The 16,794-nt window shown below is 45.4% G+C and overlaps 1 protein-coding gene across 2 annotated transcripts; it reads left to right on the forward strand.

The window, feature by feature from the left end:
- Positions 1 to 3,242: 3,242 nt before the first annotated feature.
- On the forward strand, positions 3,243 to 15,042 carry GDE1 (glycerophosphodiester phosphodiesterase 1). Of its 2 annotated transcripts, none has more exons than XM_050967764.1 (7): positions 3,243 to 3,544; positions 7,745 to 7,920; positions 8,749 to 8,854; positions 9,666 to 9,758; positions 10,867 to 11,078; positions 11,765 to 12,913; positions 13,127 to 15,042. In XM_050967764.1, the coding sequence occupies exons 1-6, from the start codon at positions 3,308 to 3,310 to the stop codon at positions 11,910 to 11,912; spliced, it is 972 nt and encodes a 323-aa protein (XP_050823721.1). In that variant the 5' UTR covers positions 3,243 to 3,307; the 3' UTR covers positions 11,913 to 12,913; positions 13,127 to 15,042. The 2 variants fall into 2 exon arrangements, with proteins under 2 accessions (XP_050823721.1, XP_050823722.1); XM_050967765.1 differs by lacking the exon at positions 3,243 to 3,544 and adding an exon at positions 7,199 to 7,294.
- The last annotated feature ends 1,752 nt before the right edge of the window (positions 15,043 to 16,794 follow it).

Raw genomic sequence — 16,794 nt, forward strand, 5'->3', positions numbered from 1 at the left:
GATTGTTGGGGTCAGGAAGTTATTTGGGGCCAGTTCTCCATCACCTCATCTCCCTTCTACCTGATCAGGTCTCATTATGGCAGAACCCCAACGACCGATGTTAAATTTCAGACTCTCTTACAAATTAGATGGAACCTGGAAATTCCCCACAAATTATAAAATTGGTTCCATTCAAAACCACCACCAGTGCTGATATGGTAGCAGGCCCCATCCAGATTACAAATTCACAGCCAAGTAGAAACTCAAAAGGAGAAGCAGGACTAGCATGCCTTGTGTTTTTCTCCCTCTCGTTCCTGCCTTCTTCCAAGATGCCCCTCCCTTAAGTTTCAAACTGCCTCCTAATTTCCTCGCAGCCCCTATTCCCTCTTCATCCAAACGCCGCCTAAAAGAATTGCTCTTTCTGTGAAGTCCACCAGCACTAACCCACGAGTCAAATGCCTTCTCCACCCACTCCCAACAGAACAGCACTCACCCCCCCACTCAACTAAAACTTTCCCACTGAGCCTTGTCTCAGCTACAGCTGCCTTTTAGAAAGTAAGCTCCGTGGGACTGGGACTCTTCATCTTATACAGCGCCGAGCACATAACCAGCTCTGACACCGAGTCACACACGCGGGCAGCTTTCAGTGGCTGAGGTCTGTGTGTGGGGCGGGGAACCGTGGCAGTTTTCGCCTCTTCCTCGGAGTGCGGAGACAGCAGCGGCCCCAGACCCGCCGGTGCGCCAAGCGCAGCCGTCAGGGCAGAGCCCCCGCTCCCACTACATAACGCTAAAGGGGTGACGATCCCCCGCGCCAAACCCGCCCCCCTCCTCCCTCGGGCTGCCCCCTCCCCGCTCTGGCAGGTGACCCCCCCCCTTACGGAGATGGCGGCCCCTCAGTTCAGGTTGGGGGAGGAGGGCCGGAATCAGTCGCACTGCTCAGCCGCAGGGCCCCGGCACACACCTGGAAAGGTGTCCCCGTCCCCCGGGCAGGGCAAGCTCCGCCCTCAGCCTCGTACCTGCTACGAGGCCCCCAAGGAGCGCGGATACGTTGCTGGCGGGCTCAGCGCAGCCTGGTTCCCTGCACAGAGCGCGCCGCGGCGCTCCCCGCCAGAGAGCAGCGGACTCCTGGCAACCGCAAACCTCACCGCACTCCGCCCCTCTCCCGAGTCTTCCCACCACCCTGCCAGAGCTTCCGGGTGGAGGCGACCAACCGAGCTGCTCAGCTGAGTGACCCGAGATGGATACTACAAATCCCAGCATGCAACACTTCCCTGCACCCACTTCCTTACGTAATTTGACACAGAGAGTTGCATGCTGGGAATGGTAGTTTTATTGGGCCCTAGGCTGCTTGCCTCAATATGGAATATTGCATGCAAAGGCTCTGTAGTTTGAGGTGAAGGCTGTACTGCGCTTCCTATTTAAATATGAAAGTGACTCCCCTTTTATATCAGGTATAGGAAATCTTGCTTCCCTTGCTGTTATTCCCAGAATCACCCTGATCATAAGTGCTGGAACTAGGGGTGTGGGGCATGGCATCACACCTCCTGGCTTGAAGTTCCATCATATACAGGGTTTGCAGTTTGGGTCAATGGTTCTTAGCACCCCCACTGTACAAATTGTTCCAGCATCCCTGGGCTGATTTTCAGTGGAATCTGTGCACAGGTCCTAATAACACTTTAAGGACCCTGAAACCATCACCATCTTTCACAGCATCACAGTAATGTTCTAGTGGGGTGTCACCACACTGCATTTGAGAAGTGATGATATTTTGATAGATATGGTGATAACATGTCAATGCAGCCTTCAGATAGTGGCATCACTCACACTCCAGCTTTATGCTTTCACACAAGTCATCAAACCCTCAGACTTTCTCTAAAATGTCATCACTTCTCTCTGTTCTGCAGCCCTTAGTACCACCAGCTACTAAAGTGTTTAGCAAGCAGGCATGAGGCAGGGCAGGTGGGTTTGAAAAAGACACAGCTGCTGCTCTAGCTCAGGCTAAGTCTGTTTAGGTTTGCAGAAACATTTAGTTTCTGGGTGGGAGGTAAGCAGAGAGGCTAACAGTTATCATTAGTAGCAAGATCCTTACATCAATTACCACTTTAAATCCCCTGATGCTGCTTTTTTAAATCTTAAAATAACACAGAACTTATAAAAAGATTTTTAAATACTTTTCTGAGCCACTTAATTAATCATTATAAATTATTTCAGTCCTATATGGGTCTGGCTGGTTTTCTCAGGATACAGCCAGCATTATGACCAACGCTAGGCCAATTACGTTGTGGCTTCAGGGAGCCAGGCATTACTTCAGCTAATACCTGAACTATTCCCAACATTTGTGGATGCAGGAGAAGATGAAAACTCATGACAAAATCAGTTATAATCCAAGAAAAACTGTACCATTGTCTGCAGCATCATTGCAAAACACTTGCATCACCCTTGTTACCAAATGCAGGATTATTATAGGCACTGGTATTGCCAAAGTTACGAAGTTCAAATAGTACCAGCCACAATATATTTAGCCTAGAATAAACTAAATTGATGGCCAAACCCTGAGAATAACAGGCAGACATACAAAGCTGGCTAATTAAATGGAATTGTATCATGACTTTCTCCATGCTCTATGGCAACAAAGGGGAGATTTTCAAAGGCACAGATAGGAATTATTCCACCTCTCAAGATTGTTGTTTCTCTTAAACCTACACCTGCGGGAATCAAATGATTATATGCTAATCTCAGGTTTTGAGTATAAAAAGTAAGTTTCTAGCCCTCATGATTGCAGAGGAAAGCTTGAATATATATGCCCCCACCCCTTACAGATGTAGGAAACAGACGACGAAAAGAACCCAACGCGCATTTTTTAATCACGATTTTAAGCTGTTCTGGTGTTTTCTTTTTTGATTCTTGACTTATCGTTTATTGAACATTAGGAGTTGGCGGCAAAATTCCCCTTTGCACCTTTGAACATCCCCCTCCAGGCACTTCCAGGAGAGTCTGAGCAGACTCAAGCTCTGCCAGCATCAGACAAGCCGCTCCCAGGCAGTGCCATGCGGCTCCCCCAGGTTCTGGCACACTGTCCTTGAGGATTGGCTGACGGATATAGGATGGCGAGCGCTGGACGGTGATTGGCTGACGATTGCCAGTGGCTGCTGTTGACTGGCTGATGGCAGAGATCCGTTGGAGGTTGATTGGTGGTTGGAAATAGACTGCCGGATGCTGATTGGCTGGTGGGTATCTGTGAGAGTCACTGTGTGATCACGGGGTAAAGGCCCTGGGTCAGCACGGCAGCTGCGGTGGGGGGGGGGTCCCCGTTACCCCTCTCGCCGCCATGCTGCTGGGCGCCTTCACGACGCTGCTGGGGGCGCTGCTAGTGCTGAGCCGCAGCCCGATGCTCTCCTGCCTGCTCACGGGCGGCCTCTACCTGGCGCTGCGGCTCTTCAGCCTCGAGCCGGTCCCCCTGCAGCGGGCCCAGCACATTGTGCAGCCCCGCGGCACCGCCGCCCGCATCGCCCACCGCGGCGGCGGGCACGACGCGCCCGAGAACACGCTGGCGGCCATCAGACAGGTCAGCTACCGGGAACCCCAACTCCCCAGGGACCTCGGGCATGCCCCCTCGAGCCCCTCCCCCTGCTAGTACACCCCACCTCCTCCTTACGGAGCCTGATGCACCCCACACTCTGCGTGTCCCCGGGAGTGATCCCTCCCCTGGAGGTGTTGCTGGCTTCGTGGGGAGAGCCCACCCTTTCCAGCAGTCACCAGGCACAGCCAGCTGACCCCGATGCCTCTGCCTTAATCTCTGGGAGTCTGGGACCCACTGGAGCCCTGTGCCCTTGGGTGCTAGGGATTACAGTTCTTCATCCCCCAGACCATCTACTTTTCCTCTATCCTTGGCTTCCCTGCCCCCCTTTCCTCCTAGAGCCGTACCTACCTGCCAGGGCCATGGTTCCCAAACTCTTTACTAAAGCCACCCGCCAGCTGTGTTTTGCGATGCATCCTCTACCCTGGCACTGCAGCCCTAATCCCAGTCTGGTGGGGAGGGGAGGCCCTGGAAGTGGGGAGGTTGGAGAGTGAAGTGGGTGGCAGTTCCTGCCCCATGGGGCTAGGCCCTGCTTCCTGGCTTGGCGACCTGGCACATGGGGTCACAGCGCCATTCAGGAGCAGCAGTGGACCAAATTTGAGTGAGTGGCATTGGGGCCTAGTGCCTCTTGTATTTGGCAGGGCAGTCAGCCAAACAGGAGCGGCACTGCTACTCCATGTACCAGGTTACAATGCCCAGAGTGGAGAGCTGGGCCCAGTGTTGCAGGACAGGAGCCCCCATTATGGTGTGAGTGCATAATGGGCTTATTCTCCAATCTCTTTCCTCACCTTTGTACTGGGCTGGGAGAAGTGTGTGTTTGCCTAGGTCCCTGTGACCCATTTGGAACTTTACCACAACTCACTGGGTCATGACCCACTCTTTGGGAAACACGGTTCTAGTGGTCTTCTCAGCTGGAGATGCCTCCCAACTTGAAATTGTCAGTGGTGGGGAGAGACAGAAAATTATGGACAATATCACATTAACAGATGCAGGGCTATCCCAGCTGCTGCCAGGATGATACCAGGGCGGGCTTTCTGCTGCTCTGCTAGTCCCACCAACTCCAATTTTGGGTCATATTTGGAATAAATAGCTCTACTTCCCTTCTCTGCTTTCAAAGCAGCAGCAAATTAAACTGGACCAAATTCCTGTCAGTTTCACTGCCTCCCTCAGAGGTCTGAATAATAGAAACTGAAAAGTGGTTTATTTTCACTTTGCAATTCTTTGAGAAAGCTGTGAGCAGCAGAAATAGGTGTGTGGTAAATACTGTGTTTTACTCTTTTTGCTTTTAAATCAGTTTGGCATAGTAGTGAACAGAATAACCCAACTTTTATTTTGAATTGGGTATGACAAAACATTCTAACAAAGAGATGCCAACAACTTAAATGATAATTTTATAAAATGTATTAACCTCTTTGGTAAAGAATACCTTCACTTATCAAATTATGAAAGGGAGGAAAGTCGTGGTGGTGGGCACATCTGATGTTCCTATAAAACATGCTTTGGGGTTTCAGCCAGCAACCCCCCAGGGGTTAGGATAGGATTTTTCCTTCCCAGTTTTCTGGCAGATTTATCTCCTCCTCCTGCAGCATCAGGGATGGACACAGCTGGAGATGGGACACTGGGCAGGATGGGCCAGGGCTCTGACCTGGCACTGAGTATTCTGTCTCTTTCAGGTGTGTAGCTGGCTGGTTCTTGCTCAGATGCCCCAGTTCTAACTGATTGGCATATGTGGGATTAGGAAGGAATTTTCCACCAGGTCAAATCTGCAGTGACCTTGCGGTGTTTTTGTTTTCCTCTGCAACATGTGGGTCACTTGCTGAGATTATCTGGGTATACCTCATTTAATAATTCTGTGCCACTGCAGTGGCCTCAAGCACTGAGGCACCTCAGTCCCTCCTATCCTCAGCCTGTGGCACAGAATAATTTAATCTCCTGTGGGTCTCATTTACTTGGTCTCATTTCCATTGCTGGATTTTGTGTGCAGGTGCTGTTGGTGGCCTGTAATATACAGGTGGTCAGACTAGATGATCTAGTGGTCCCTTCTGGCCTTACACTGTATGACTGACTATATTTTTGTTTTAAAAATGTAATAGCAAAATTTATTTATAGGAATATCTGCAGGGAGTACACATCACCAGAAATCAAATCATAGCAGTAAAATTCCACAACAACCAAAATTTCAGCATTTACTGTTATCCATTTTGAAAAACCATAAACAAATTGTTGCCTGGACTGAAGCAAAAAATTGCAGTTAAATGTATGATAAACAAATAAAATACTACAAGCTTTACAAATGGGAGTTATTAGTACAAACTAATCAACAAACCATAGGGATTAAGTAGCGCAGCTAAAATGAAACAGAGACAATAGGGGAGTTAATGATTCACGAGTATGTGTATAATAAGTGTAAATATAGTAACCATCTGTTGCCCAAAACAATCCGGAGCAACTTGGTACACGACAATGAATTTGGAAATTACAAGATAGATGCTGTTTACTATTCTAACATCAGTGTTGTTCAGCTACTCAGGCTACACTTCTCCCCAGGGAGATAGAGGGAAAGAAATTCTGGAAATGTCAGTAGTCAAACTCTCCTTGCTAAATATCTCAAAACATCTCTGTGATTGAGCTACCATGTCCTGTAAATATAAGCCCAGCAACATTTAAGTGTCAAAAACAGGAGATTTGTACAAAAGGCATATCTTTCTGGGAACGGGGAAGAGAAGGGATGAGCAAAAGAAGGGAAGATGGACTAGTCAAAAGCAAAAACTATGCATGTATTCCACCCTCTGTATTGTAAAATTCAGTCTTAGGATGTCTTGGGCTAGTTGTTCTCTAACTCTTTAAGGGCTGTCCTAAGATTGGGCAAGTACTATAAAACAAAGAGATAAAACAGGATCATTCTAGATCAGGGGTATTCAAACTTTTCATTGTGTGGACCATCTTCCTGCTTAATCATAATCTTGCCTCGTCTCGTTGGTGACTGTTGTATAAAAGTTGTATGTGTACAGTTAACATTAAGCTCAAGGTTGCTCTCTGATTTTATGAACTTGCAAGTGTACAATAGAAACTGATCCCACTATCTCCCAGTTTTGTGGAGAAGGGTACAAATTCTGATCACTTACCCACAGGCAGCTAAAAGTTGTAATCTAGTAGTCCATCTTGAAAACAGTGTCCTGGTTTTCTAGTTTTGATCTTGTCTCAACTTAAAATAATTTTTTTGCAGATATGATTATCTGAAGTCTCCATTCCTCCTTCTGTTTTGGACTACTGTGCTAGACTCTCACTTTTATTCTCTTGTTTTCATAAAATCAAGTGGGTACCCGAGAATGTTACATTTGTCTTTGTTTTCATGTAAATCAGAATGCCCTTGCCACTACTATCTTGAAACTGAGATTATGTAATTTATTTCAAATTCAAGTAAAAATTACCAGCTGCTATAAAACTTGTTCACAAAGTTGTTTTTTTCCCCCCCAAGGAGGGAGAATGGGGGTTTCTTCCACTTTAATTTTACAATAGAAATGTCTAAGATCTCAGATACTGTGTTGGATGAAGGGATTAATTCAGTCTATATTATCAGAGAAAGAAATATTGTATAAAGTCTATATTTAAAATACCTGGTATTTGATAGACTAGGAATTTTTTTTCAGAGGAGGAAAAAAAACGCAGTGCGGGATCCTTTTCCTGTGCTGTTAATAACAATTGCCCCATGTGATGCCTGCTATGCATGGTGGAAAAGTAAGCTGCCAAAGTCTCTTCTATTACATGTCTTGGTTACTTGGCCCAAGATAACTGGTTTCCATCTTAACTCAGCCAAATTCCCACAAGTCTGGACTGCTTCCCAATTAAGATCCACTGCCCTGACTAGTTTATCCTATCTAATTTATTTACTGTGGCTAGGCCATGGGTAACCAGGACATTGCCCACTGGCTGTGGGGTAGAGAGAGGGTTGAGCTCCTTCCCTTCACATGTACTTTTGCTCAGCAATTTACCATTTGGAGTATAGGAAAATCTTCATATTAGATCTATAAATACAGGACTCATAAGAATGTAGCTAAAGCCCACTGTGTTCTGTGGGCTGACAAATCTTAGAGAATATTAGTAGCCTGGCAACTGTATTAGAATACAAAGAAAGCATTGTAGCACCCATCTTTATATTTAAATAGTTTTTCTTTTTTTGTTTTAAAGGCAGCTGAGAATGGAGCCACAGGCGTGGAGCTGGACCTTGAATTCACTGCAGATGGCATTCCCATTCTAATGCATGATGATACAGTAGAAAGGACAACTGATGGGTCTGGGAGTTTACGTGATTTTACGTTTGAAGAAATTAGGAAGCTTAATCCAGCTGCAAAACATAGACTATGGTAAATGATCAGCAACAGTCTGCTAATACTTCTACTCATTTTTGAAAATTGTTTCTACAGTACCAAAACATCCATCATAAATAAAATTTGATTTTCACTCAGCCGTGACTAAAAACCCCTTAAAACTTTCTGACATGCATGTGGGACCCCTTGTTCTATGTTGGAGGCAGATCAGAATCTGTCTCCTTACCCCTTCTTGGAGTGGACCCATGAAGCAGAACTGAGTGATTTTGATTTCAAGGATGAGATTTTCCAACATGTAATGCATAAGCAGTGTTAACCTCCACTTAATCTTGACCAAACGCTTTAGGACAGGGTTTGGTCTGAAAAACACTTCATATGTTAGGACTATTGCTACTTTTCAAAGCTTGCTGGGGTAGCTGTTTCTAAATTGAATTTTATTGACACATCTCTTAATTAGATTAGTTTATTTAAATGATCATGTGTATCTTTGTATGAATGGTGGGATGGACTCATTTTTTCTAAAACATAAGGGTTATACTGTTGGAAAGGAATTACTTGGAGTTCTAAGAAGGTCTCAGATAAGACCTTTGATCTTGACATCAGGTTTAATTATCTCCATTCTCGCAATATGTAGGCAAAGAAATATATACACTTGCTAGAATATTTACAAGAATAAGTCTCCTAAAAAAATAGATAATTCACAGTAACATTTTAAGAGGGAGCTCCATTAGTTTATGCATTTGTTGTATTTAATATAATACTCTACACCTTGGCACAGTTCACATGGAATCTTTCCTTCCTCTTTGTTCTTGGAGTTCTCCTGGATTGGATGTTTTCTACTGAACTCTTCATACCTTCCTATAGGAGAGATTTCCGGGGTGAAAAAGTACCAACTTTGAAGGAAGCTGTTATGGAATGTATGTGTTATAACCTCATAATCTACTTCGATGTCAAAGGCCATGCAAATCAGGTATTGTTGCTAAGTGCTTCACTCACCATTTCATTGGATTGCTCCCATTGACGTCTATAGCACTACTTCCTTTAACTTCAGTGAGAGAGGTCTTGGGCCTGTTTTTGCAGAAAGTTAAGTTTGGTTTTATAAAACTGAGACAACTTTTTCATGCTTCATTCTTTCCATTCCATTGCACAAGGACGCTGACAACCGTAATTAGAATGTGGCTCACTGACATGTTGGGCTCGGGTAATGTCACAAGCATGCATTGAATCTAAGTGAATGAATAACTGGGTCCTCCCTGCCACCTATTTGTGTGGAAGAAGAGAAATCATGATGGGCTGTCCTGCTTGTCTGTAGTTGTTAGCACCATGACATGGGGTACTTTTGGTAGGTAATGGTTTGCTTGTTCATAAACTGTATAGTTTTTCTGACGTGATGTATAGAAAAAATGTTTTCTTTCGAAACTGAACCACAGTTAATGCTGCATACACTTTATAGCAATAGACCTCGTCAGGGGTTATATATCTTTTAGCTGTTAGTGCACTTCCTGGCTATTGAAAGCCTTCTGCATGAGGCATGCACAGAATGATAAATACTGTACATCCTTTTATGTTGCAATCTATGAATGTTGCATAACAAACAACGTCTACAGCCCTTGAGCTGTAGACAAACTTAAATGCTGCTTTCCTCCTTCCCCTTTCTAATTCCAACCCCTCAAGAAAAAAAAAACGCACTAAAGTGGAGTCTTTCTGTATCCTAATGAACTCTTTTTAAATTTTACCTATGACTACAACGTACATTCTATGTATTTATCTTTCCTTGACAGGCAGTTGATGCCCTAAAACTCCTCTATCTGGAATATCCTCGTTTGTACAACAGTAGCATTGTCTGCTCTTTCATACCAGAGATCATCTATAAGGTAAAACTTCCTAAAGGCCTATGTCGCTGTTTTAGTTTTATGTACACCATGTCACAATCACTGTAATACGATGAGTATACTCTTGTGGAGAAGCGTAACTCCAAAGTACATGGGGATCATTCTTAAGTAATTGAGAACACACTTAAAAGGAGGTGTTGAAATGAGGGGAGGACTGGGGTATTTGACTCTCAATCCTCATATACTCCCCACTCACCATTGCAACCTTGTCAGACCCTTCCATACTGATTAGATAAATCTTGAATAACGCTCTTCCTCCCCAACCCCAAGAATTACACTGATAAAGGTTCATTAGCTTAAAATTGACACTAAGTGATATTGACGCTGAGGTGCCAAGGTATCTATCAACAGATTACACCTGTGTCAGATTATTATGGAAGTTTAGAATACATTCAAATAAATGGTCTCCTAATTCCCATTATTTGTCAACCCCTTCCTCCATGTGCATGGTTCCCTTGCTCAGCTGTCTATTGCCCTTCCCTTGTCACCTTACAGAATCATAGGCATTCCTGAATTTGTTTCTCTAGTTTTGTCCTCCTCCTTTGAGTCCTTTTTGTTGTACCTTTTCCTATTTTCCTTGCTTCTTCTTTTGCTGTCTCCTCCCTCTCTTTACAAACTGGTCTAAAAGAAGTAAACTGTCTATCCTTCTAAACAGCACGCTAAGCTGTATTTATACAGAGACTGAAGTTGGTTGACTTGCTGATACTGACAAGTGTACAATAACTTCTAGCAAGCCAGAATTTGAGGCTGAGAACCCTACTTTCCTTTCCTTGCACACCCATAACTCTCATTGACTTAAATGGGAGTCTTGTGTGCACAAGCAGTGCAGGATTCAGTGCAGGATTCACTTATTCAATAAAGAGATTACCAAGGGAAACAATACAGGCACTTAACAATAAATAGTTTCAAAACCAGGTTAATCATCATCTTGGAGGAAAAAGAACTCTGCTAGAACTGCAAATTCACAGATTAGTGCCTCTCATTCCTTCAGCTTCAAATGTTCCTGTTTGCAAGTCCGTCTAATCTAGAGTGTAGCCCTGGAATTTTGGCATCATCTGCTAAGTACAACTTTCTCACCTTGGTCTTCCAGATGCGGCAATCTGATAGGAATGTTGTTACAGCATTAACACACAGGCCCTGGAGCCTTAGTCATTTTGGAGATGGGAAGCCTCGTTTTGATTGCTTTTGGAAGCACTATGGGTATATGATGATGGACATCATTCTGGACTGGAGCCTGCACAACTTCTTGTGGTACCTGTGTGGGGTTTCAGCTTTCCTCATGCAGAAAAATTACATTTCAGAGTAAGTGGTAAAGCATAAATTTTCAGGAGGAGCTAATGTAGCCAGAGGTAATCATGTAATAAAATAGGAAGAGGTAAGATGGGACCATGATTTAGAAGAGTATGATGTACACAAACAGCAGAATCTCTGAGTGTACTGTATGCTATTTTAAACAGGTCTCGTATTCAATAATATATGCAATTTATTTTTTCATATTTGTGTCCTCTCCATTCACATTTTTACCCCCAGTGCTACACCTTAAGTTAAAACAAAGGAGGGAAATTTGTTGCTGTTGCCTTGTTTGTAAAGAGCTATTGTAGAAAGGTGGAATGCGGAGCCTGGTCCTGCTAGTGAAGGCAGGGGACTGGACTTGATGACCTTTCAAGGTCCCTTCCAGTTCTATGAGATAGGTATATCTCCTTATTAATTAATTAAAAAACAGGCAGACCATGGGCCAAATGCAGACCTCCAGATGCTTTTGAACAAACACCAAAGTCTTTTTATTTACTTATCCTTATTATATTATTTTCTCTGGAGTCTGGACCTTGACTATACTTGGACCTAGAAATTTGGACCCTGACCAAAAAAAAAAAAAATTTGACTACCCCTGCTGTGGAAAATGTATATTGTACAGGAAAGCTCTTTGCTTTAGCCTGTGTTCATGCTAGCCTTGGTCTTCTCCTTACAGTATCTTTTGTTCTTTACAGAGAGTATGTGAGGCAGTGGTCTTCACGAGGAGTTCAAGTGGTTGGCTGGACAGTGAACACATTTACAGAAAAAATGTACTATGAGAACGTCCTTGAGACCAGCTACATCACAGACAGTTTGGTGGAGGACTGTGATCCTCACTATTAGACTTACACTATATGGGACTCTTAAATATGCCATCCTGGTTCATGCAGATCTGAGTTCAGCACCAAAGGGTCCAAAGATGCAGAATGAGGCTGCAAACATAAGTTGGGTTTTTTTGCTTGTACTGTATGATTGGATCTTAAATCACAGCAAACCCCTCTGTCACACTACTAGGCCGAGCCACAATCAGCATTAGTGCTGAGGAGAAATGTTGTGTGCCTCTGCTATCAGAGGAAATTGCTGTATGATCTAAAATGATCAGTTGTGATCATCTGATTTGGTAACTAGTAGTACAGACAGGTGGCTTATATGTCATCTGATCAAACTGTTTCTTTACTTGATTTAACCCTTGATTTTAAGTCAGCAGCAGCTTTTGAATGCCTAATTTTAAACTGTACATTAAACAATCTGTTCCTCAAATAATAGTGTAGGGTACCTCTACCTCAATGTTAAAGAGCGGATGGTAGGTGTATTCCCATACCATAACTTTGAATACGATATGGTCAGTTAATATTAGAGAGTGAATATACTTCACTGCTACAGGCTGGAAAGGATGGATATTCTGTACTCTTACGGTATGAAGAGACTATAGCTGTCTCTGGTTTGGGCAAATACTGCACTAAAACCTTGATGGCTGGTGGGTAAACTTGAATATCTCCTTTTACTTCAGTCTTAAACCTGACTTTAAAAAGGGGTGAGGGAGGCTAGAAAGGTTCTTCCTCCTGATGATACTGTAGCTGAATCATTCTTCATAAACACAGGCTGTGGAGCTGCTGTTAGCCAGAGGCTAAGCAGTAGCTGAAATTTTTTTTTTTTGAGTAGTTGTTGCTGCTAAACTGTTTGCACAGATAAATGGATAGAAGGGCTCTGTGACAGGGTTCTGTCACGACTCTTGGCACCAAGAGGGATAGCTCAGTGGTTTGAGCATTGGCCTGCTAAACCCAGGGTTGTGAGTTCAATCCTTGAGGGGGCCATTTGGGGATTGGTCCTGCTTTGAGCAAGGGGTTGGACTAAATGATCTCTTGAGGTCCCTTCTAACCCTAATAATCTATGGTTCTCAGAGTATGAGTTGGGGCCCCAAAGTGGGTTGTGACCCTGTTTAAAAATTTTGGGGGGAGGGATAGCTCAGTGGTTTAAGCATTGGCCTGCTAAACCCAGGGTTGTGAGTTCAATCCTTGAGGTGGCCATTTGGGGATTGGTCCTGCTTTGAGCAGCAGGTTGGACTAGATGATCTCCTGAGGTCCCTTCCAACCCTAATAATCTGTGATCTCCTGGCCATCCTGGGATTAGCTCTGCCAGGTGCTGCACCCTCCTCCCATTCTCTTTACCCATCTTCTCTCAGCCTGCAGCATCTGTCTCTTGGAGCAGCAGCTTCTGGTTTTAGGCTTGGCCCTCCGGCCAGGTCACTAAGTTCCTCTCTTTCCAGGGAAATCGCAGTCCTTTCAGATCAGCTGTCTGTCTGTCTGTCTCTCCAACATCCTGTGTCACTATCTGGTGACTGGTAGGGGAACCCAGGCTCGCCCGGTACACTGGGTTCGAGCCCAGGGACCCTATAACATGCAGCCAAGGCCTGTACTATCCTATCCCTTGCTGCTGTTTCCCTGGGCTTCTTCCTACAACCCTTCTCACAGGAATACTGCAGACTACCTCCCTGCAGCCCCTTCTACTTTCAGCTCCTGGGCTTTATAGGTGCCCCTCCTGTTCCTATACAGCTGGGCCTGGTTTAATCAACACCTGCTCCTTAGCTCCTCCTGCAGCTGTAGCCTGGGGAGTTAATGGGCCTGCCTGGCCCTCTTAACCCCTTCCAATCCTGTGTGGGGTGGACATCTTTTTAGGTACCACCTTCATCCCTAGGCATAACACTGCTGTGGCTGGCCTCTTGGCCCTGGTACCTCCCTTTCAATCTCAGTCCCTGCAGCCTCTACTAATTTCTTCCCAGAGGAGTTTGAACAAATACAGCTGCTGTTCAGCCAGCTGTGTCAGATAGTCTTTCAGGTACCAATGTGCCTCCCACTGTCCCTGTGGGTTCTCCAGCACTTGCCTCTGCAGGACCTGGATTCATCCCTGCTGTTTGTCAGTCCCCTTCTGCAGGGGTAGTGACTCTAGAGTCCAGCCTGGGAGGTTACAAGGGCTCTCTGTAAAAAAGCCTTCTGCATACTGAAGCTCCATTGTGTCTGCCTGTTTTTCTGCTATGGCTCTCCACGCCCCCTTGTATGGGGGTAAACACTTTATGCATTCCTTTACAGTCCACTACAGTATCTCAGCCTCCGCCTGTATGTGGGTCATTTGTTGCACAGTCTTTGTCACAGGGCCTTGTATCAGGGGCGATTCTTTGCCCAGCCCCTTGTGATGGAGTTCCTTCACCACTCGTGGCCATTCTGGGGATTAGTTCTGCCAGGTGCTGCAACCTCTGTAGCGTTCTTTCTACCCGTCTTCTCCAGTCTGTAGCCTCTCTTACTCTGAGTGGCAGCTTCCAGTTTGTGGCTTGGCCCTGCAGCCAGGTCACTAAGTTCCTCCCCTTCCGTGGAAATCACAGTTCTTCTGGACCAGCTGTCCAGCTGACAGCTCCAATGCCCTGTGGCAGGTAGGTGAACCCAAGCCTGCCCTCTACACTGGGTTCCAGCCTAGGAACCCTAATAACATGCAGTCAAGGCCTGTATCGTCCTAGCCCTTGCTGCTGTTTCCATGGGCTTCTTCCTACTTATCTGGGTTCACACTTTTGTAAAAATCAAAGTGGTTTAGACTTGTAATAAACAAGTCGGATAGTTCAGGACTAGTTTTATAATGTGGCAGGTATGCATCATCTATTATGAGTAGCATCCATAAGAGTAGGTTTGATTCTTTTCCTAATGGATCAAGACCTACGTTAATGTTGTTCTTATTATGAATACCACTAAATGATCAAACTGTTGTAGCTGTACCCTGGGTGGGACCTGTTGCTAGAGGTGAGATGTCATGAAGGGCACAGCTCTGCAAGAAAGATGTGTGGGGATAGAACTACTGTAAAATAAGGGTGGTCTGATTTAAATTAGTGAGAGCACAGTGAAAATTAACCAAGTGTCAGTTTTATACCTTGCCTCTAGAACAAAATGTCACTTCCATGTCATTTAAAAGTAGAGAGACTTAAAACCAATTGTTTACCTGCTGTTGTTGACCATTGAGGCCTGGTCTACACTACGTGTTTAAACTGAATTTAGCAGCGTTAAACTGATTTAACACTGCACCTGTCCACACAACGAAGCCCTTTATATCAATATAAAGGGCTCTTTAAACCGGTTTCTGTACTCCTCCCCGACGAGAGGAGTAGCACTGAAATTGGTATTGCCATGTCGGATTAGAGTTAGTGTGGCCGCAAATTGACGGTATTGGCCTCCGGGCAGTATCACACAGTGCTCCACTGTGACCGCTCTGGAAAGCAATCTGAACTCGGATGCACTGGCCAGGTAGACAGGAAAAGCCCCGCGAACTTTTGAATTTCATTTCTTGTTTGCCCAGCATGGAGCTCTGATCAGCATGGGTGGTGATGCAGTCCCAAATCCAAAAAGAGCTCCAGCTCCGTACGGGAGATACTGGATCTGATCGCTGTATGGGGAGACAAATCTGTTCTATCAGAGCTCTGTTACGGAAGACGAAATGCCAAAGCATTTGAAAAAAATCTCCAGATTATGATACAGAGTTCACAGCACAGTGCTGTGTGACAAGTGTAACGGAAAGCAAAGAATCAAATGGACGCTCAGGGAGGGAGGGAGGGAGGGGATACCGAGGACTCCAGCTATCCCGCAGTCTCTGAAAAGTATTTGCATTCTTGGCTGAGCTCCCAATGCCTGTAAGGTCAAACACATTGTCCAGGGTGGTTCAGGGTATAGCTTGTCAATTTACCCTTCCTCCCCCCTGTGAAAGAAAAGGGAAAAAAATCATTTCTTGACTTTTTTCAATGTCACCGTATGTCTGCTGCATGCTGCTAGTAGATGCGGTGCTGCGGCACTGAACAGCAGCATCCTCTCCCCTCCCTTCCCCGGTGGCAGACGCTACAGTGCAGAATGACTGGTAGCCGTCCTTGTCATCATCCCGTGAGTGCTCCTGGCTGGCCTCAGGTGAAGTCAGCTGGCGGCGCCTGGGTAAAAATAGGAATGATCCCGGTTATTCCCGGCAGAAGGTACAGAATGGCTGGTAACTGTCTTCATCATAGCAACTGGGGGCTGAGTTCCATCAGCCCCCCCCCCCCCCCCTTTCATGTCTAAAGAAAAGATTCTGTACTGCCTGGACTATCATAGCAGTGGGATGCTGGGCTCCTCTCCCACACACCGTTTAATGTCCTGGACTATCATAGCAGCTGGAGGCTGCCTCCCCCTCATTTTATCTCACTAAAAAGTCAGTGTTTGTTATTCCTGCATTCTTTATTACTTCATCACACAAATGAGGGAACACTGCAACAGTAGCCCAGGAGGGTTGGGGGAGGAGGGAAGCAACGGGTGGGGTTGTTGCAGGGGCACCCCCTAGAATGGCATGCAGCTCATCGTTTCTGCAGGATCTGACACAGAGCGGCTGTGCTCCCTAGTACACTGGTTCTCTAGTACACTTGCGCCATATTCTAGGTAGGACTGACTATTTTTAGATAAAACATAAAGGAGGGAATGACCCAGGAAGTCATTCCCATTTTTGTCTTTGTGCCCCCGGCCGACCTCAGCGAAGGCCAGCCAGGAGCACCCATGATAGCAGCAGATGGTACAGAACGACTAATAACAGTCATCTCATCGCCAATTTACACTGGCATGGCAGACGGTACAGAACGACTGATAACCGTCTCTGCTACCTTGCAAAGGCAAATGAACGCCGCTGTGTAGCGCTGCAGTACTGCCTCTGTCAGCGGCATCCAGTACACAGT

This window comes from Gopherus flavomarginatus, chromosome 9, assembly GCF_025201925.1.
Source record: "Gopherus flavomarginatus isolate rGopFla2 chromosome 9, rGopFla2.mat.asm, whole genome shotgun sequence".
Taxonomy (NCBI): domain Eukaryota; kingdom Metazoa; phylum Chordata; order Testudines; family Testudinidae; genus Gopherus; species Gopherus flavomarginatus.